Below are 21,258 nucleotides of genomic sequence, written 5' to 3'. Positions count from 1 at the left end.
AATGATAAAAACAACATGTAACAATCCAATACTAAAACAACTGAAAAACCCTTATTTATAAAACCAAACATACATACAAACATACCATGCATAAATTGTAAGGCCTAGGGGGAAGGAATATCTCATTTCCCCCATGCCTCATGGCAGAGGTGGGTTTTAAGGAGCTTACGAAAGGCGAGGAGGGTGGGGGCAATTCTAATCTCTGGGGGGAGCTGGTTCCAGAGGGCCAGGGCCACCACAGAGAAGGCTCTTCCCCTGGGTCCCGCCAAACATCATTGTTTAGTTGACAGGACTCGGAGAAGGCCCACTCTGTGGGACCTAACTGGTCGCTGGGATTCATGCGGCAGAAGGCGGTCCCGGAGATAATCTGGTCTGGTGCCATGAAGGGCTTTATAGGTCATAATCAACACTTTGAATTGTGACCGGAAACTGATCGGCAACCAATGCAGACTGCGGAGTGTTGTATAACATGGGCATATTTGGGGAAGCCCATGATTGCTCTCACATCTGCATTCTGCACGATCTGAAGTTTCTGAACACTTTTCAAAGGTAGCCCCATGTAGAGAGTATTACAGTAGTCGAGCCTCGAGGTGATGAGGGCATGAGTGACTGTGAGCAGTGACTCCCGGTCCAGGTAGGGCCGCAATTGGTGCACCAGGCGAACCTGGGCAAACTTTATTAGAGAAGGACATGTAATGCAGCTTCCAGCCTACTGCCTATCCATTGAAGAATGTAAATAGAGGTCAGGGTAGAATTCTATAACTTGGACATTGTGAAACCTCAGGAGTTTTATTTTCCTTAAAACAATGCACTTGTGCAACTTGTCCATAAATCAGACAGATAATTGGGGAGGGGGGGAGGGAGTACCAGGCAAGATATAAATATGACCTTTGTTTTTAATAATTAAAGTTTAATCTATATATCCCAGGAGATCTCAGACTTTGTAGTTCTCCAGTTACTTATAGGGCGCACAGATAGGAACAAAGCTTGTACAGTGCTCTAACAGTCTTTTAATTTTTTACAAACTGTAAATAGTAAAATAAAAAAAGAACTTCTTCAAAGTCAGCATTTTTCAATCTCAGCAATTCAGCATGCTGGCTGGAGAATTCTGGGATTTGAAGTCCACACATCTTAAAGTTTTTGAGAAACGCTGTTCTTAGTTGTTTGCAACTCTCTGTGGGATCAGCACAAAGTTTGACAATCTCAGCTACAAATAGTTGTAATCTCAATTCTCCAAATAAAACAATCTTATGTTGCCAAGACAGCATCTATCCATAAAATAGATTTGGGCAATACAGTGTTCCCTCGATTTTCATGGGAGATGCGTTCCGAGACCACTCGCGAAAGTCAAATTTCCGCAAAGTAGAGATGCGGAAGTAAATACACCATTTTTGGGTATGGACAGTATCACAAGCCTTCCCTTAACACTTTAAACCCCTAAATTACAATTTCCCATTCCCTTAACAACCATTTACTCACCATTATTACTGGTACTCACCATTGAAAAAGACACTTAGTGATCCTCATATTTCTAAACATAATTATTTATGAACAATAATTTTTTTGGGTTATTTATTTGCAAAAATTATTAGTTTGGCGATGACGTATGATGTCATCAGGTGGGAAAAAACATGGTATAGAAAAAAAACTACAAAGTATTTTTTAATTAATATTTTTTTTAAAACTGTGGTATAGGCTATTCGCAAAGTTCGAACCCGCAAAAATCAAGGAAACACTGTACTCAAGGTTGCAGAAAGATTGCATATCTAATTGGGAGGGGAGCATCTTTGAATCAGTGTGAACTGCTGGTGTCTACCTGGACTGGACCCTGCCATTTTTTTGATGTTTTTGGACATGGTTAATCATTGTCCACTTTCCAGGGCAAAGCAAGATTGACTGGCCCTAAGGTCACCTAAGTCCTAGGTCATGGCTAAGGCAAGGTCAGCGCTCATGATCTTTGGTTTTTAATCTGGCACTTTTAATCGATAACCAGTAATTGAAACTTGGTCTCAATTGGCAGAGTTGGAAGAGTTTTCAGAGTAATCTATGAAGGACTGAATTTAACTAGCGCATGTGAACTTCTGAATGATGCTACTGGTGCGGGACAAAGTGGGGAATCGCTTGGCATGGAATGAACCCTGGAAAAAAGAGCTGGGCTGGCAAAAATCTGGGTCAGGAACATTCTACACATTACTGTTATATCTTACATTATGCAGAATCTTAATAGCTTATGCAAGGCATATAAGGCTTGTGCCCTAGAGAGACAGGTAGCCCTTTAATTCTGACCACAATTGATCCCAAATTTTATGTTGTTAAGTGATAAATTTGTTAAGCCTTGCTCCATTTTGTGACTTTTCTTGACACATTTGTTAAGTGAATCACTACAGTTTCTTAAATAAGTAACAGGGATCAGTGTTCCCTCTAATTTTTTTTTTGGGGGGGTGGGTGGGCGGAAAAGTATAGTGTCTGAGCAGCAGACCCTTTGGGACTGGGCGGCACAGAAATAATAAACAAACAAACAAACAAACAAACAAACAAACAAAAAACCCACCCTGTTTTGCCTCAGAGAATTTCAAAATAAAATACTGTACTGTGTGTCTATAACAGTGAGCTCATAATAGGGCAACTCTATCAATATCAAAATGCCACTTAAATAGTTGAGCTACTTTCAAACTAGATTTTGATTTTCTTTCTCTCTTCCTTACTCCCATTCTTTTTCTTTCTCTTTTCCTTCCTCTCTTTTTTCTATCTGTTTCTCTCTCTTCCTCTCTCTCTCCTTCCCTCTCACTCTTTCCCTCTCGGCTTCTGGGCAGGTTTGGAAAACTCTGAGTTGATGATGATTTTTAAGTGAGCGATTGCTCACTGCTCAGCTTAGAGGGAACTATGACAGGGATATTAAGTGAATCTGGCTTCCTCCTTGACTTTGCTTCTCAGAAGGTTGCAGAAGGTGATGACATGACCTCAGGGCACTGCAGCAATCATAGAGGTGAATCAGTTGTTAAGGATCAGTTGTTAAGTTTTAAATTGTGTGAGTCAAGCCTGAATTTGATTGGGGTGTGGGACTGTTTTTGTATTGGGCATTATCACATGAATTCAGTTTGGAGCTGAAGAGGAATGGAGTCTTCAGTCAAAACATCATTCTTAACTGATGAGTCATCCACATTCTGAGAGGAGGAGGAGGAGGAGGAAGAGGAGGAAGAGGAGGAGGAAGAGGAAGAGGAGGAGGAGGAAGAGGAGGAGGAGGAAGAGGAAGAGGAGGAGGAAGAGGAGGAAGAGGAGGAGGAAGAGGAGGAAGAGGAGGAAGAGGAGGAGGAAGAGGAGGAGGAGGAAGAGGAGGAAGAGGAGGAGGAGGAAGAGGAAGAGGAGGAGGAAGAGGAGGAAGAGGAGGAAGAGGAGGAGGAAGAGGAGGAGAAAGAGGAGGAAGAGGAGGAAGAGGAGGAGGAAGAGGAGGAGGAGGAGGAAGAGGAGGAAGAGGAAGAGGAGGAGGAGGAAGAGGAGGAAGAGGAAGAGGAGGAGGAAGAGGAGGAAGAGGAGGAGGAAGAGGAGGAGGAGGAGGAGGAGGAAGAGGAGGAAGAGGAGGAGGAGGAGGAAGAAGAGAAGGAGGAGGAGGAAGAAGAGGAGGAGGAGACTTGTCACCGAGCAACCAGCTCCCATCTTGGTTGGACAATGTGACAGTTGTTTTGAAAATGTGAGAAACTGAAACTTATATTGGGGTGAAAAGCCCTGTACTGGCTTTTCACCAGTAGTGCCCATATGTTGTATCTAAATACATTTGTTCTTTGAGGAAGAGCATCGCCTCAGATTCCGATTTGTGATGGGTACATTGCTCGGAGCCTGGCAATGTGAACATGGGGATGCTGCAATGATCATAAATGTGAAAAATGCTCATAAGTACCTTTTTTCAATGCCATTGTAACCTCCAACGGTCACTAAGTGAAGTGTTGTAAGTCGAAGGCTACCTATATAGGACAGGGCAATGCTCTCCTTTCATGATGTTCAAACATGGGCAGGTTCAGTTTCATCTTCTAAGGCCTTAATCTTTTATTTAAACTTGGTTCTTTCCCAACATAATTTAAAGACAGAAGTAATAAATAATAATAATAATAATAATAATTTATTAGATTTGTATGCTGCCCCTCTCTGAAGACTCTCAAATCTAATATTAAAAGAAATAACTAAAACCCTATCATATTAAAAACAGACAACACATACATACCAAACATAAATTATAAGGAGCCTGGGGCAAAGATGTCTCAAATCCCCCATGCCTGGTGGTATAGGTGGCTCTTGAGTAGTTTACGAAAGACAAGGAGGGTGGGAGTTGATTCCAGAGGACCGGGGCCGCCACAGAGAAGGCTCTTCCCCTGGGGCCTGCCAGATGACATTGTTTAGTCGACAGGACCCGGAAAAGGCCAACTCTGTGGGACCTTATCAGTTGCTGGGATGCACATGTATAAGGAATATAGGCTGCAGAATGCTACAGAACAAAGCCCCAGACTTCTGGACCAGACATACTATTATTTCAGGTGAACAGTGGAATAGCAATAGCAATAGTACTTATATACTTAAATAAGCCAAGGTGGTGCAGTGTGTAGAGTGCAGTACTTCAGGCCACTAAAGCTGACTGCTAGATCTGCAGGTCAGCAGTTCAAATCTCAACACCGGCTCAAGGTTGACTCAGTCTTCCATCCTTCCGAGGTGGGTAAAATGAGGACCCGGATTGTGGGGGCAATATGCTGGCTCTGTTAAAAAGTGCTGTTGCTAACATGTTGTAAGCTGCTCTGAGTCTAAGGAGAAGGGCAGCATTAAAATAAGTAAGTAAGTAAGTAAGTAAGTAAGTAAGTAAGTAAGTAAGTAAGTAAGTAAGTAAGTAAGAAAGTAAGTAAATAATAAACAAACAAAATACCACTTCACAGTGCTTAACCGCCTTCTCTAAGCAGTTTACAGAGTCAGCATATTTTCTCCAACAATCTGGGTCCTCATTTTACCCACCTCCAACGGATGGAAGGCTGAGTCAACCTTGAGTCTGGTAAGATTCAATCTGCCAAATTGCTGGCAGCCAGCAGTTAGCTGAAGTAGCCTGCAGTACTGGACTCTCACCACTGCGCCACCACAGCTCATTATGAAGCACTTTGTTCTATAGTAAATTATAGCGTTCAGTTATAGATCCATACTGCTGGGAGAAGTAGCCTGCAGTACTGCATTCATGCCACAGCAGCTCATGCTATGTTCTTCCTTGTCAAAGTGGAGTATGCCAGTGACAATCCTCTAGTCCAGGGGTAGGCAAAGTTGACTCTTCTATGACTTCTGGACTTCAACTCCCAGAATTCCAGAGCCAATCATGCTAGCTGAGGAATTCTGGGAGTTGAAGTCCACATGTCATAGAAGAGCCTACCTTTGCCTACCCCTGTTCTAGTCCAGTGATTTTCAACCTTTTTTGAACTGCAACACATTTTTTACATTTACAAAATCCTGGGGCGCACCACTAACCAAAATGACATGAAATGACGTTCTAACACAGTACATATTATACATATAGTTAATAATATTGTTTCTAAATGTATTTATACTCACAGTGTGAAACCTGGGCCTGTTTCGATGAACACAAAAGGGCAGGAATGGTAGAAAGACACACACGAAGCTCTTCCTCAACCGTTCTCAGTCTCTCTCTGTTTTTAGTTTTTATCGCAGTCAAGCTTGAGAAGCTCAGCTATGTGGTTGAAAACGGGAGCAATCTTTGTTGGCCAGAATGGGGAACTCGTTGGTGACAGATAACCAAAAACTGTCCAAAGGAAGATCAGCAAACTTTAGCTTTAAACCATGATTAGAAATCTGGACTATGGGGAGGAGTAGCAGCTTCAACTACTTGCCACAGCCATACAATGACAAGTACGCGACAGCCTGAGTGGGGACCTTCCTGGATGTGGATGAGAGGTGCCCTCCTATTGGTTCATCGCTAGTGGTCGGGATGAATCCTGGAAGGTGATTGGTCAGTGAGCGTTCCCTGTGCCTCCACTCTTCCTGTCGCTGATAGCTGGAGGGATTGTGAGGGGAATGTTTATGTTCAGATGGAGGTGGCTGGCGGCGGGCTGGCTAAATGGCTCCGGGGGCCGTAGTTTAATTTCCCCACGGCACACCTGACCATGTCTCACGGCACACTAGTGTGCCACGTCACACTGGTTGAAAAACACTGCTCTAGTCCAATGTTCCTCAGCTTTGGTCACTTTAAGAGGTGTAAACTTGAACTGTGGGGAATGCTGAGTGAAGAATTCTTGGATTTGTAGTCCACACATTTTAAAGTTGCCATGGTTGAGAAACAGTGTGTTAGTAGGTATATTGTCCCCAACAAAAGAGTTTGATGACTTCAAGGTCCCGAACAGTGAAGGACTTCTCGTCTTCAGCGCTACTGATGCGTCCTCAGAGGCCGTTGTGGTTGCGCACACATCTGGCACACATGCACCCATCAGCACGAGATTCAGCTTCTGAGTATGCGCAGCAAATGAAATCTCCGCGCATGCGCAGAAGCAAAAAATTGGTAAAAATTACTGAAATCTCGCTTGCATGTGCATCCTCATGCAAGATTTCGCTTGTGCATGCGCAGAAACCAAATCTTGCAGGGGGCCATGTGTGCACACGTCGGGGACCTGCAGTTGCATGAACAGCTCCCATTTTTCCAATGGAAGCTGTCCACATAACCAGAAGCCCATTACTGACTGGTCTTGAAGCTGACAATTCCTCATACCTGCAGTAATATAAATTGAACACCAGAGGGCGCTGCTACGTTACAATTTTTCAGTTTAACAATGGAGCATTCAATTGCAAAATACAGTGTATCAGTATGGAACTGCAGTCTGGTTAGGTCATTGCAAAGTACGCACGCACGCACACACGTACACTTCAACAAAAAATTCTGAAAATATAGAAAGGCTGATTACCTTAAACCATTGATCCTCCTCAGCCTTAGTCAAACCACAATTGGCAACAGAAGCAGACAATGAGTTAGCTGCTACCCTGTTTTTCCCCAAAATAAAAAATCCCTTGATATAAGCCCAGTCGGACTTTTGAGTGCCTGGCACATAAGGCCAAGTGCTTATTTCAGGGTTTAAAAAAATATAAAACAGGGTCTTATTTGCAGGTAGCAAATCCCCATCACACAACACAGCCTGATACATTTTATTGCTATCAAGACCAAACTGTCTTCGGAGAGGGGCGGCATACAAATCTAATATATTATTATTATTATTATTATTATTATTATTATTATTATTATTATTATTATTATTATTATTATTATTGCTATTATTATTATTGTTACTGTTATTACTATTATTATTATTATTATTATTATTATTATTATTATTATTATTATTATTATTATTATTCACAAGTTCTGCAAGCATAAAAGCAAACAGAGAGACCTTGATCTTGACATTCGATTCCTCCTGCTCTAGTGTTGCACAGTGTAATGTGTTCTCGTGAACGGAGCTAGGAATATGGGGTTGTGCCCTTGTAGAAAGAAAAGTCAACTTTCCCCTGACAACATTTCAAGAACAGGGTATATATACCCTTGCTTGGCTGAAGCCCATAGGGTTGGCACTTCAGCTGCTTGGCTTGGCAGAGAACTTCAGCTGGGACCCCTCTCACAATCCAAAGAATGAAAAGGGCTGGATGGAAGCTACAGCTCAGCCCGTTACTTTCTGTTGATAGGAATCAACCAACGGCTTCTCCAAATTCGAACTTGCTGGAATTACTTAAGTTAAAAGTAGAAAGACACCACTTACCCCCTTTGGGACAGAGCTCCTGTTTGTCCTGCAAACAGACTTCTGCGGTTCTTCCGAGGCAGCTCTGTGTTCAGGCTTGCCTGTCGCCTTGGAAACAAAGCCAGGCATTGCCTCCTTGGCTTCATACCGCGGGTGGGCCATGCTGCCTGCTTGTTCCCGAGTCCCAGAGACAAAACTCTGAACAAGTCTAAACAGGTCCCGTCCACATGAGCTCTGTGGTACAGTTGACGCACCCGCCAAGCAGCAGATGCAACCTAAATGGCCCGTGTCCATATGTCAATAGGTTATGGGGAAAGCCAGGCAGAAAATAGGATGCAGGACCAATTCCTGGCTTAACCTATTCCTCTCATCAATGTGTTGCTTGATGACATGGTGGAGACCAGCAACAGCATTTAGCATTTTAGATTTATATACCACTTCACAGTGCTTTACAGCCTTCTCTCAGCAGTTTACAGAGGGTAAGCAGGGAAGGGCTGCAAAATTTTTTACTACCACACTGTGGGTGTGGCTTATTTTGTGGGTGTGCCTTGTCAGCCATGTGACCAGGTGGGAGTGGCTTGACAATCATGTGACCGGGGATGGCTTAAAGGTCATGTGACTGGCTTAAAGGTGGCCAATTTGATGTCACTCACATTAAGGGTTTGGGTTAGGGTGCCTGGCCTCTTCTCACCTCAAAGAGATACAATTTCCCTTACTATCACTGAACTTCCAAAATATACTGTTTAATTCTATGTATATATGCCATATGTGTACATACATATTACATACAGGCACACAAAAATATACATTATCTACTACATAAATTATATGTATGTACAAACACACACACATGCACAGCTCTTCAAAAATTACCAGGCACCAGAATGGCGGGAACGCCGCTCCGGTGGTGGCAATAGAGCATGTCGCTTACCTCCACTGCCTTTGTGCATGCGCAACCAGCACAATTCTGGTAAAAATTACTGGGTTTTTTTGCTTCTGCGCATGCGCGGAAGCAAAGAAACCAGCAATTTTTGCTGCCGGAAGGACGTCTGTGCAGGATTTCAGCATGCGCAGCAACCAAACCTTGCTGTGGCGCCTAGAGCAACAGCAAATGCAGCCTGCCTGAGCTCCAACCGCGTGGCCTGCTTTCTGCTCTCCCGTGCCATGCAGCGATGGTGGCCCGAGCGAGTTGTGCCCTTTGGGAGCAGCAGTGCTTTATTATTTATTTATTTATTAATTTTATTTATTAGATTTGTATGCCGCCCCTCTCTGTAGACTCGGGGCGGCTAACAACAATAATAAGACAATATAAACAAATCTAATATTTAAGTTTTAAGTTAAATTAAAAAAACCTAATTTAAGAGAGCAATCATACATACAGACATACCAAGCATAAATTTTATAAGCCTAGGGGGAAGGGAATATCTCAATTCCCCCATGCCTGACGACAGAAGTGGATTTTAAGGAGTTTACGAAAGGCAAGGAGGGTGGGGGAAACTCTGATCTCTGGGGGGAGTTGGTTCCAAAGGGTCGGGGCCGCCACAGAGAAGGCTCTTCCCCTGGGTCCCGCCAGACGGCATTGTTTAGTCGACGGGACCTGGAGAAGGCCAACTCTGTGGGACCTAACTGGTCGCTGGGATTCGTGCGGCAGAAGGCGGTCCCGGAGATATTCTGGTCCGATGCCATGAAGGGTTTTGTTCCCAAAGGCCACAACTTGCTTGGAGCACCATCGCCATGCTGAGAGATGCCTGCAGCACAGGAAAGAACAGAACAGGCCGCACGGCTGAAGCTTGGGGACACCCAGCCTCCACCATGCGCTGCATTCCATCTTCTCACGCAAGGTAAGGCAGACGGCAGGGGGTGAAGCACTCAGGCCAGTTGCGGCGGAACCACTGCTCATGGCAAGGCAGGTGGGGGGCGGGCAAACAGGCAGGGCACGCGGCGGGGGTAACTTACCTTAGTTTCGCTTTCCGGCTTTCTTGCTTCTGCACATTCGTGGAATCAACCCCCCCCGGAAATCACGCATCCTCATGCGAAATTCAGCTCCTGAGCATGTGCAGAAGCTGAATCCCGTGCCCGCGTGCACTCCCTCTGGTCCCCATTCCAGTATTGCCAGGAAGGGTGCCCTGTTGCTGACTCTCACCCACAGTTTCAGAACTGTGTAGATTTTTAAAAAAAATATGTGGTTAAACATTAGACTATATAAATAATGCATAGTGGGGTTCATTTGAATGCAGTGGCAGTAAGCGGCTTTTAAAATGACTGCTCCTAACAGAATAACAGATTGGGAGGGACCTTGGAGATCTTCTGTCCCTGTTCAAGCAGGTGTGGGAAGACATCCCCTCCCCACTTTCCTTGAGAATGAAATATTTTAGAGAATATTAAAAGAGGCAGAGGAGAAATTTCTCCCAAGTGAGAAATGGTGAAATGTGCTCTTAAAGGCAGAAAGCAGCCCCAGTCTTCCTTGTATAGGAAAACTGAAGCTGCCTCAAAACAGAGCCCTGAATACAGACAGATATTTTGTGCCCAATATTTTGTGCCCAATAGGCCAGCCTATTCTTAAACAAAATGCCTTCAGCCCAGCTCCCCCAGAAAGCTGGAGTTTATGCAATTAAGAGTTTGCATTTCTGCCCTCCCTGACAAATTCTAAAGACAGGATAGTAGTGGGTTCCTACTGGCAGAGATAAGGACGCCTTACCGGTAGCAAAGGTTGAGCTGCTTGCACAGCTTTGGGTGTCTTGCGTACATGCACGCAATGTCCCAGCATGTTTTTGCTTCTGCTCATGTACAGGGAGCAAAATCTCATGAGGGGACATGTGTATGCATGAGATTTTGGTCATTTTTTTGCTCCTGCGCATGCGCAGAAGCAAAACAAAATCTCTCTTGTGTGTCCCCTCACAAGATTTTGCTTCCTGCGTATGTGTGAAAGCCAAACCACTCTGGGACGGGCATGCGCGCACACAAGACACCTGAAGTGGCACACGCAGCATGTTGGTATCAGCCGTAGGAGCAATCCACCCCTGCCTTTAGGAAATAATAAGATTAAACCACCACCATTGACCACCTTCTGTGCATGTGCTCTGCCTCCCCTTGGCCATTTTTTGGCTTTCAGGTTGGTGCAGGAGGCTTCCCAGGCCCAAAACAGGTCGCAGGGGGTGGCTACCAAGCAGTGATGGGCTACCACAATTTTTACTACCACACTGTGGGTGTGGCTTATGCATTTTGTTTCAACATCTTTCAGTGCAAATTGGGTGCCCTGGGGTGGAGCTCCAAATTTTGCTACCGGAACTGCGTTCCTGACCATTCCCGTAGGAGCCCATCACTGCTACTGACCCCCCTCCACATGTGCTCTGTCCCCCTTTGCCTATTTTTGGCTTTTAGGCTAGTGCAGGAGGATTTCTAGGCCTAAAAGAGGGTATGGTGGAGGACTGATAGGTGCCCATGTACCCCATTTTGAGCCTGGGAGGCTTCCTGCACCAACCTGTAAGCCAAAATGTGGCATGGGGATGCCACATGAGGCCCAAAAATGCAATGTGAGTGTCTCCTCCGTGCATGCGTACACGAATCAGAACAGAACAGAAAAGAAAAGAAAAGAACAAAAAAAAAAGAACAGAACAGAACGGAACAGAATATAATTCTTTATTGGCCAAGTGTGATTTGGGCACACAAGGAATTTGTCTTTGGTGCACATGCTCTCAGTTTACCTGTGTTTCTGGTCATAAATTTATAAAGGAGCTATAAATAAAAGCCACCGTCGCCCTCACTTACTTAAGCAACCTAAGGGTGTGGAAGATATTCACTGAAAGGAGGATCCATTATATATATTTGATTTGATAAGTTGAAGCGGGCAATTGCTCTCTATTTGAATGAGACTAATGGGACTCTGGCTTTCATGGACATAATTTAGACAGGACAGAAGAGCTACTGCAGAGCTGTAGGCTGATTTTGCCAGGAAACGTATCTTGTCTCTTCAGCAAGCCCCACAGGACTGAACAGACCAGAGCTACATTTCCAGCAAAGTGTTTATCTCTTTTACCCACAATCTGGTTGAGAAGTGAGAGAAGTGTGTTATACTAGTCCGTATTTTCTTCTCAGGCAGGTTTGCTTTCCTTGTGGCACAATTTCCATGCTCTGAACCACATACACCAGTGATGGCGAACCGTTTTTGGTTCAAGCATGTACACTAGCTGATGCCTGTGGACAACAAAAAATGGCCCAACCAGAAGTTTGGAAACGAACTTTCGTTTGGCCTATTGGGCTGTTTTTCGTTGCCTCCAGCCTTCAGGGGGCTTTCCTGAAGCCTGGGGAGAACAAAAATGACTGAAAAGAAGATCAGAAATCAGCTGGCCAGCACATGCATTCATGCTGGACCTAACATAGGGCAATGTCTTGTGTGCCCTCAGATATGGATCCGCATGTCATAGGTTCACCAGCATTGACATACACAATCCTAGAGCAGTGTTTCCCAACCTTGGCAACTTGAAGATATTTGGACTTCAACTCCCAGAATTCCCCAGCCAGCATTCGCTGACTGGGGAATTCTGGGAGTTGAAGTCCAAATATCTTCAAGTTGCCAAGGTTGGGAAATACTGTCCTAGAGGGTTCAGGCTGAGAAAACTCTGTACAGTATTGGGGGGGGGGGGGGAAATCCCAAAATCTTGGACCAGGAGGCAAACCTCTGGCGGCAGCAATTTGATGTCTTGAAGTAGAACTTTTTTTGCATTCTAAACGTCATTAGTGTCTTACAGAACCTCATCGCATTCTCATGGACTCTATTGCACACTTTTGAAAAACCTGGATGGCAGCCTATTTTATTGATTTACTTATATCCCGTCTTTATGATTTTTACAAATAACTCAAGGTGGCGAATATATAACCAAACCACTTTCCTCATATTTTTCCCACAGCAACAGCTTTGTGAGACGAGTTGGGAGTGACTGGTCCAAAGTCACCCAGCCATCTTTCCTGCTAAGGCAGGACTTGAACTCATGGTCTCCCGCTTTCTAGCCTGGGGCCTTAATCTCTAGATCAAACTGTCTCTCTAGCTTCCTTGAGCTAGTGCAGTGGTTCTCAACCTGGGGGTTATGACCCCTTTGTAGGTCGAACGACCGTTTCACAGGGGTCGCCTAAGACCATGGGAAAAAACAAATTCCCCGTGGTGTTAGGAACTAAACATAGAAACATAGAAACATAGAAGTCTGCTATTCTGGCGTCTTGGAACCTATTTTTACAATCTGACAATCTGACCAATCAGATGTTTACAGTGGGGGTCTCCCTCTGCCTTTCCTGCCAATCAGCTTCAAGTTCTGTTGGGAGAATTGGCGCTAGACTTATGGTTGGGGGTCACCACAACATGAGGAACTGTATCAGGGCGTTGTGGAACTAGAAAGCATAAAAACCACTGAGCTAGTGTAAAAGGCAGTTATTTACCTTTGCTTATTTATTTTAGTAAGCTTATATGCTGCCCTAGACATGCTTTCCAGCCTAAAATGCAACAGTACAAATATAATGTTACAATAAAATGACAATATAGTCATTTAACAACCCTCGTTCTGAAGAAGAACCAGGGAAATTAAACAAATAAGACAGTTAGACCAAAATACAGTGATCAATATCATGTTTAAAATCCACTAAGTTCACCCTTGCTTTGGCCAGGCATCTTGACTGAACAACATAATGAGAATTTTCTGTGGCGGGAATATTGTTTGTGCTACCTCTCCAACACAAATACAGAATCTGGGTTAGTTATAATAGAATTGTTATTTGTAACCAAGGCCTAGCTTTGCTTTCATTACTGATTACTTGTTGAGCTACACTGTAACTCAGAAACCGTTCTGACAAAAGCTAACGGGAATCCGTTTCTAACAACAAAGCATTTATTTCTGCCGGCAATGCTATAAAAGCCACCCTTGCAAAGGAACAGCTTAATTCCCAACCTTCGTCCTCTGGGCTCTTCACTTGCCAGATCAAAGAAGTTTTGTAAGATGGTGAGTCTTGCTTGGACTGTTTCCTTGGAGACGGAAGGGCACTTTTATTTTTTATTTTTCAGTTTTCTGGGTTGTGTTATCTCTCTCTCTCTCTCTCTCTCTCTCAATATGTAATATGCGATGCAAGCCTTTTCTGTGAAAATCCAAGAATGCTTAGATCTGTGCTGAAATAAATCTTGAAGGGTGTAATGCATAAAAAAGAGAAGCAAAAATTCCTTTTTTTGCAATAGCTTTCACTAACTTGAGGAGGTCTGAATCTAAGGTTGTTTATCCCCAGAATTCCCAGGACGTTGCTGGGAACTTTGGGAATTATTGCACGTATTTGAAAGGTGTTCAGAATGGAGAGGTTGAAGTTGCTGGGTTTTTTTATTGATTGATTTATCTTACAGCTTATTCTATCTCTCTTTTTTAAAAAAATAAAATAAAATTGCTTAGTCTTATTTCCAGTAGTTATATCAACACAATATTTTTGAAAGCTCACTTTGGGTGAGCTGCGGAGGCTTAATCACAATGCCAAAAAACAGGTTTTGGTAATCTACCAGATAACCCACCAGAACATTTCGGTGGGGAAACAGAGTGGCTAGACTAGTGTGAAGTCAAACCACCTGAAATTGAATCATCACTTCAACAAGTGGTTTCTAAGTACAGGGGTCTTATTTCCAGCTTAAGAAATATGGAATAAAACTGCCAGCTGTACTACTCCTTTGTGCTAGGATTTATATGCTTGGAATTTACACCTATACACAAGTGAGGAAGAAAATTGTGTTTTCAAGTTTGGTAAGGACAGATGTCAACTGAAAGCCAAAGCTGTAAATCTAATGCAAATAAATTTATAAGAAAATTTATTTCTTACTCTAGGAGAAGAAAAAGAGGATACTTGTACAACATTTTAAAATATAAAGTAACATGTTATCTAAAAGCAGCCCCCGATGACATGTTATTTGATGCACGGTACAGACCTTAAGATATCTACCTACAGACCTTGGGCAAAAATATTCCTTCAATTTTTCCAGATAAAGCATTACCTAAGTAGAAGATAAATTAAAGGATGGCAGATACTTTTTGACAGTTCTAGGAGGTTTAGCAAAAGGCCTTTTTATTCCAGGTAGTTTTCTTTAAATTTAATTTAAAACAAATCAATGAAAAACAAAAAAAATACAAATATACAATACACACACACGCACACAAAACATATACAGTGGTACCTCATCTTACGAACGTCTCTTCTAACTAACTTTTCAAGATATGAACCCGGTGTTTAAGATTTTTTCGCCTCTTCTTCCGAACTATTTTCACCTTACGAACCCAAGCAGCTACTGCTGGGATGAAGGGGTTTCTTTCCCCCCCTTTTTTTGAAGAAAGAAAAGGGAGGGGCAGCTTGGAGGAGTAAAGATTTTGCATGCTTGCAAAAGCACTGAAACGGTGTCTTTTGAAGAAAGAAAAGGGAGGGGCAGCTTGGAGGAGTAAAGATTTTGCATGCTTGCAAAGGCACTGAAACGGTGTCTTTTGAAGAAAGAAAAGGGAGGGGCGCCCCCCTTGCCTTTCTTCCTTCCCACTCACCCTTTAGTCTAGCCTTGCTTCTTCCACCCGCCCCCTTTAGCTGCTCCTCCCTGCCCTCTGTTCGCCTCCATTCTAAAGTTTGGGATTTTCCTGAAGGATTTGCACGCATTATTTGCTTTTACATTGATTCCTATGGGAAACATTGTTTCATCTTACGAACTTTTCACCTTACGAACCTCCTCCTGGAACCAATTAAGTTCATATGATGAGGTACCACTGTATTAAAAAAGAAAAAAAGAAAATATATATATATATATGTGTATTACACCATTATGTATTGCTATCTAAGCCTATTATATTTTTATATCCCAGGTAGTTTTCTACCACGCAGTTTTTTGCATCCCTTCGAAACTTCAGAGAAGAGACTTTTCTTTCCTTATAGCCCAGATTATAAACTTTGAACCTGACTGAAGACAGAATATTTCTCAGATACTTACTAGGATAGCGCTAGGACTGAACTATTAGAAAGGAACCAGGATGTGTGCCAGAATACCTGAGCCAAGTAGGCCAAGCCATGCAGATTTCAGGAAATGTGTAATAGCCTCCCTTGCCTAGGAGGTTATTGTGATAGCCAGTATGGCTGATGTATAGACTTAGGCGTACTTCACTGCTTAGAAGATTAACCACCCATCATTTTGGGGTAGCTCACTACATTCAGCAGTTGCATACTATATTCCCGTGATGGTGAACATTTGGCACATGTGCCACAGGTGGCACGCAGAGTCATATCTGTGGTCACACGAGCCATTGCCCTAGCTCAGCTCCAGCATGCATGCGCCTGTCGGCCAGCTGGCCTCGTCCATGCCACCCCTTCCCTCTCAGGAGTCTCCACCTGGTCTGTTTTGAATGCCAGGTAAGTACAGGACTTGTGTGGAGGCTCTGGGAGGGCATTTTTGTCCTCCAGAGGGCCTCCAGGTGGATGGGGCCCTCCCATTAGCCCTCCTTAGGCTCCAGAAGAGCTTCTGAAACCTGAGGAAGGTGAAAAACGGCCCTACCGGGCCCACTGGAACTCAGGAAATAGGCCATTTTTGGCCTCTAGTGTGCCTCAAGGGGACGAGAGAGGCTATTTTCACCCTCCCCAGGTTCCAAGAAAGCCTCTGGAGCCTGGAGAGGATGAAAAACAGGCCTGTCAGAAGTTTTCAAATGGGCCGTTTCCAGCTTCCAGAGGCTTCAGGGAGGCCTGCTAGGCCCAAAATGGGGTGTGCTGTGTGTGTGTCGTGCATGCATTGTATGGGAGTGTGTCAGAGTTGCACACCCATTTGTGGGGGCGGCAGCAGGGAGCAGTGATGTGCACATGCACAGGGGAAAGGGCATGGGGCATTGAATTATGAGTGTGGGCATGCATGCACTTTCTACTGCCCACATGCATGTGCTTCCGGCACTTGAGGGAAAACAGGTTCGCAATTACTGCTATGTTTTGTACTCTATTTCTGATCACAGGTAGCTTCTACACTGATAATGGATTTTTTTTCCCCTCAGCGTGAATGCATTTCTATCCATGTTGGCCAGGCTGGTGTGCAGATTGGCAATGCTTGTTGGGAACTGTACTGTCTGGAGCATGGAATTCAGCCAGATGGGCAAATGCCCAGTGACAAAACTATTGGAGGTGGCGATGACTCCTTTAATACCTTCTTCAGTGAGACTGGGGCTGGGAAACATGTGCCTCGAGCTGTTTTTGTGGATCTAGAACCTACCGTGATTGGTGAGTGTTGCCTATTGTTGTACATACTCCTGGTCAGTTGGAGGATGATGAAGAAATTGAGGACTCTGATACAGATAGTGTTTATGAATTAGTGGGGGGCCCGGGGTTACAGGTAGTAGAACAGGTGGGAGGCCAGCCACAGGACGGGGCTATGAGTTTAGGATCTAGTGAGGAAGAATCAGACGCTCGCTGGGTAAACCCTAAATTCAGAAGGGACCAAAAACGTAGAGAACAGGTGTTTGGAAGAAGATATTAAGGGGAGAAATGGGTTAAATACTGTAGTGATGTATTTGGCACGTCAGGGGGTCAGTGGGGAAGAAGGGTGGAATTTCAACGTTGCCGTTGAAGAAAAATATGGAGGTTTTCCGTGCCGCTCCCAAGTAAGCAAAAGTATTCTGTGTTGATTAACAGTCAGTTCTGCTGTTTTAGAGATCATGCTGTTAGGAAATAAATCTTGTTAAGTGGAGAAGGAGAAGGAATGTGAGAAATGCAATTAAGGTAGATAATGGGCCAAGAGATATGTGCCAGTATGAAATGTGTTTGAATCTGGAAGAGAAGAGAATAAAATGGAGTTTCTTTGTTTATGAAATAATGCATTTAATAAGAGTTATTTGTAATTGCTAAATTTCTACCAGAAACCAGAACACCTATTAAGAGGGGACCGGATTCAGTCATTCTGAGATAAATTTGTGTAATTTTTTTCTGGATACTGTTCAGAAACCAAAGACGGCCTACACCATTGGATTTTGTGGTATAGATAATAATAAATTAAAATCAACTATTGCGTGCCCCCATATCACAGCAATTTATTGGATAGTTAAGACCTCTGTGTCTTCTAAAAATGCACTAATTCCATACATACTAGCAACCATAATATCTAGCAAGCCTTGATTTTTCAGGAAAAGCAGCTAAAAATACTTCAAATAAAGAAAAAGAAGTGTACAAATTTCAGAAGGTAAGAAGAGTGTTAATTAAAATGGGAGTGATCTGATCTATTCTGTACCTTGTATTCTAGATGAGGTTCGGACGGGAACATACCGTCAACTCTTCCACCCAGAACAGCTGATCACCGGAAAGGAAGATGCTGCCAATAACTATGCTCGTGGTCACTACACTATTGGCAAAGAAATAATTGATTTGGTGTTGGACAGGATCCGAAAGCTGGTAATTGAAACTGATGATAAGAAAAGTAGGATTGAGTTGGATTTGTCCTTAAGAATATAGATTCAAAGGGGTGGATTTCTACTGGTGCGGTGCGGGGGCTCCTGTAGCAGCCCGCTGATGATGCAATTTAGATGTGACAGATCAGGTGCTGTTTTTCCTGGTCTGAGTGTGCTGCCATCTTTTTTTGTTTTTTTGGTAATTTATGGCTTGAAATGTCCTCCTGCGCATACACAGAAGTAGAATCAACACTTTTTTTCCTGGTTTGAATGGCTTTTCAGCTGTGTTTCGGCTTGAAACATCCTTCTGTGCATGCGTGGAAGTAGAATTATGTGATGGGATGAAACGTTGCGATGCGCACCAGTAGCGAAAGGTAACTGGAACCAATCCCTGATATAGGAGTCCTGGTTAATTTACAGGAGTGGAGATTATGCACGGCTGTTAATGTACGAGCAGAGTAATCCTTGTTTACCAAGGTTGTGCACACACAGAAATGTTTAGATTGAGATTAGTTGTGAATAACTACTCAGCCACACACAGATATACTAACTGGAATTAAAGTTTACTTTGGGAAATAACATATTCAGATAAACGGTCTAAAGTCACACACATAATAAGTCAGAATAACAATCAAACTATTACTAAGTACATAGTCTTTCTTACCAGTTGTCTTTTTCAAAATCAGCAAACAAAGTCATCAAGCCTAAACACATTTTAGCTGTAATACGTAACTACAATACAGAGCATGCAGATAATTGCAGAGCAAACCTAACAGTGAGTAGCCATTAACAGTGAGTAGCTTAGACCAGTGTTTTCCAACCTTGGCAACTTGAAGATATCTGGACTTCAACTCCCAGAATTCCCCAGCCAGCATTTGTTGGCTGGGGAATTCTGGGAGTTGAAGTCCAAATATCTTCAAGTTGCCAAGGTTGGGAAACACTGGCTTAGACAAAGAGAAACAGAGAGGGTGACTCAGAGAAATAATCTCTAGCTCCCTCTTGTGTCAGTCTGCAATCCTTGCAGCTAATATACAGTATTGCCAACCCAACAGTTGTAGACAGAATCCTAACAATGGCTATGCTTCTGGCCACTCCACCTAATTTCCTAAACCCAACTTAACTGTTCCCATTTGTTTTTGTTTTTGTTTTCCATTTCCCCAGGCAGATCAATGCACAGGATTGCAGGGATTTCTCATCTTTCACAGTTTTGGAGGAGGCACCGGATCAGGTTTTACTTCCTTGTTGATGGAAAGGCTCTCTGTGGATTATGGCAAGAAGTCCAAGCTGGAGTTTTCCATTTACCCAGCACCTCAAATATCAACAGCTGTGGTGGAACCCTACAATTCGATCCTCACCACACATACCACCCTTGAGCACTCCGACTGTGCGTTTATGGTAGACAATGAAGCCATCTATGATATCTGCCGTAGAAACCTGGACATCGAACGCCCGACTTACACAAATCTAAATAGGCTGATTGGCCAGATTGTGTCCTCCATCACTGCCTCGCTGCGCTTTGATGGGGCTCTGAACGTAGACCTGACAGAGTTCCAGACCAATCTGGTGCCCTACCCTCGTATCCACTTCCCTCTGGCTACCTATGCTCCGGTCATTTCTGCGGAGAAGGCGTACCACGAGCAGCTTTCTGTGTCCGAGATCACCAATGCTTGCTTCGAGCCTGCTAACCAGATGGTGAAGTGTGACCCCCGCCATGGCAAATACATGGCCTGCTGCCTTTTGTATCGGGGGGATGTGGTACCCAAAGATGTCAATGCTGCCATTGCCACCATTAAAACAAAGAGAACAATCCAGTTTGTAGACTGGTGTCCTACCGGCTTTAAAGTGGGCATCAACTACCAGCCTCCCACTGTGGTCCCTGGGGGAGACCTAGCCAAGGTTCAGCGGGCAGTCTGCATGCTGAGCAACACCACGGCCATTGCCGAGGCCTGGGCCCGCCTTGACCACAAGTTCGATCTGATGTATGCCAAGCGGGCCTTCGTGCACTGGTATGTTGGGGAAGGGATGGAAGAAGGGGAGTTCTCTGAAGCTCGTGAAGACATGGCCGCCCTGGAGAAGGATTACGAAGAGGTGGGCACAGATAGCATTGAAGGAGAAGGAGAAGAAGAGGAAGGTGACGAGTATTAACACTGAATATTAATACAGCATGAATACTTAATCTCTCTGTATAACTAATTTATCAGTTGCTTTAACTACTTGGGGAGTCACTTCTCAATAAAATTGTAATCATTTTAATAGAGTTGCTTTTCAATTATTTTTTCCCTCACGTTATTTAATTATTATCTGCCATGCTACAATCTCCTCCATGGACATATAATGCCCGGCATAGTTTAAATCCAATGTGCATTTCCTTCGTGTTGTCCTTATCCTTAGCAATTTGAAGATGCGTTCCAGCACAATGTGGCCTAGTATTTAGGCCATCATTAGTTCAGCACATGTATTCCAATCCAATCAGGGCTTCAGCCACTAAATGCACTCCACCCCCTCTCCAGCTTTCAGTACTAAAACAACAAGCCTTCTCCTTTCCTTCCCATAAGCAGAAACATTTTTTTCCAAAGCACACCTATAATCCAGATTCTTGTCTGCAGATATTTGTTAAGACATTTGCAAAAGTATTCTTGCTAATCGGGTGAGTTTTGAAATTATTACCAAATACACAGAAATCACAAAAGTACTTTTCTGACCGTGCACAAATACAGCAACTGCATGTTGACATAACTTTTAAATTATATTGCTGACCTTGCAAACAAGCTCTACAAGTCTCTCTCTCTCTCTTTCTCCCCCTCCCTCCCCCACTCTCCCTCCCACACTGTGTGTGTGTGTGTTTGTGTGTAACTAAGTGAATGAAACATGTCCTGAGAGATGGAGTGACATAGAAAACATAAATAAGGCCCTAGAAGAGCAGAAGAAGGAGGCTGGAATGAACATTCCATTTCACTCTAAAGCAAAAGCAGGACAGAATTTAAAAATTATATAATCCTGAAGCAAAGTTTTCCAACAAAACAACATTCTGTGACTGTGTATTGATTTGTTGCTGATATTGTGCAGTAAACAGGCATATCTGGTGGAAA

At 43.6% G+C, this 21,258-nt stretch overlaps 1 protein-coding gene and 1 long non-coding RNA gene across 2 annotated transcripts; one reads left to right on the top strand and one right to left on the bottom strand.

Annotated features, from left to right (window-relative positions):
- Positions 1-992: 992 nt before the first annotated feature.
- On the bottom strand, positions 993-7,853 carry LOC139154247 (uncharacterized). The gene is made up of 3 exons (XR_011556894.1): positions 7,782-7,853; positions 5,575-6,742; positions 993-1,174 (listed from the first exon to the last, which is right to left on the bottom strand). It is a non-coding gene; the product is annotated as an uncharacterized lncRNA (long non-coding RNA).
- Positions 7,854-13,635: 5,782 nt separating this feature from the next.
- Positions 13,636-20,422, top strand: LOC139154225 (tubulin alpha-1D chain). Its single transcript, XM_070728657.1, has 4 exons — positions 13,636-13,747; positions 16,787-17,009; positions 18,025-18,173; positions 19,331-20,422. The coding sequence occupies exons 1-4, from the start codon at positions 13,745-13,747 to the stop codon at positions 20,312-20,314; spliced, it is 1,359 nt and encodes a 452-aa protein (XP_070584758.1). The 5' UTR covers positions 13,636-13,744; the 3' UTR covers positions 20,315-20,422.
- Positions 20,423-21,258: the final 836 nt, after the last annotated feature.

Source organism: Erythrolamprus reginae, chromosome 1, assembly GCF_031021105.1.
Source record: "Erythrolamprus reginae isolate rEryReg1 chromosome 1, rEryReg1.hap1, whole genome shotgun sequence".
Taxonomy (NCBI): domain Eukaryota; kingdom Metazoa; phylum Chordata; class Lepidosauria; order Squamata; family Dipsadidae; genus Erythrolamprus; species Erythrolamprus reginae.
Note: the sequence above shows the minus strand (reverse complement) of the source record. Positions and strands in the feature narration are given on the sequence as shown.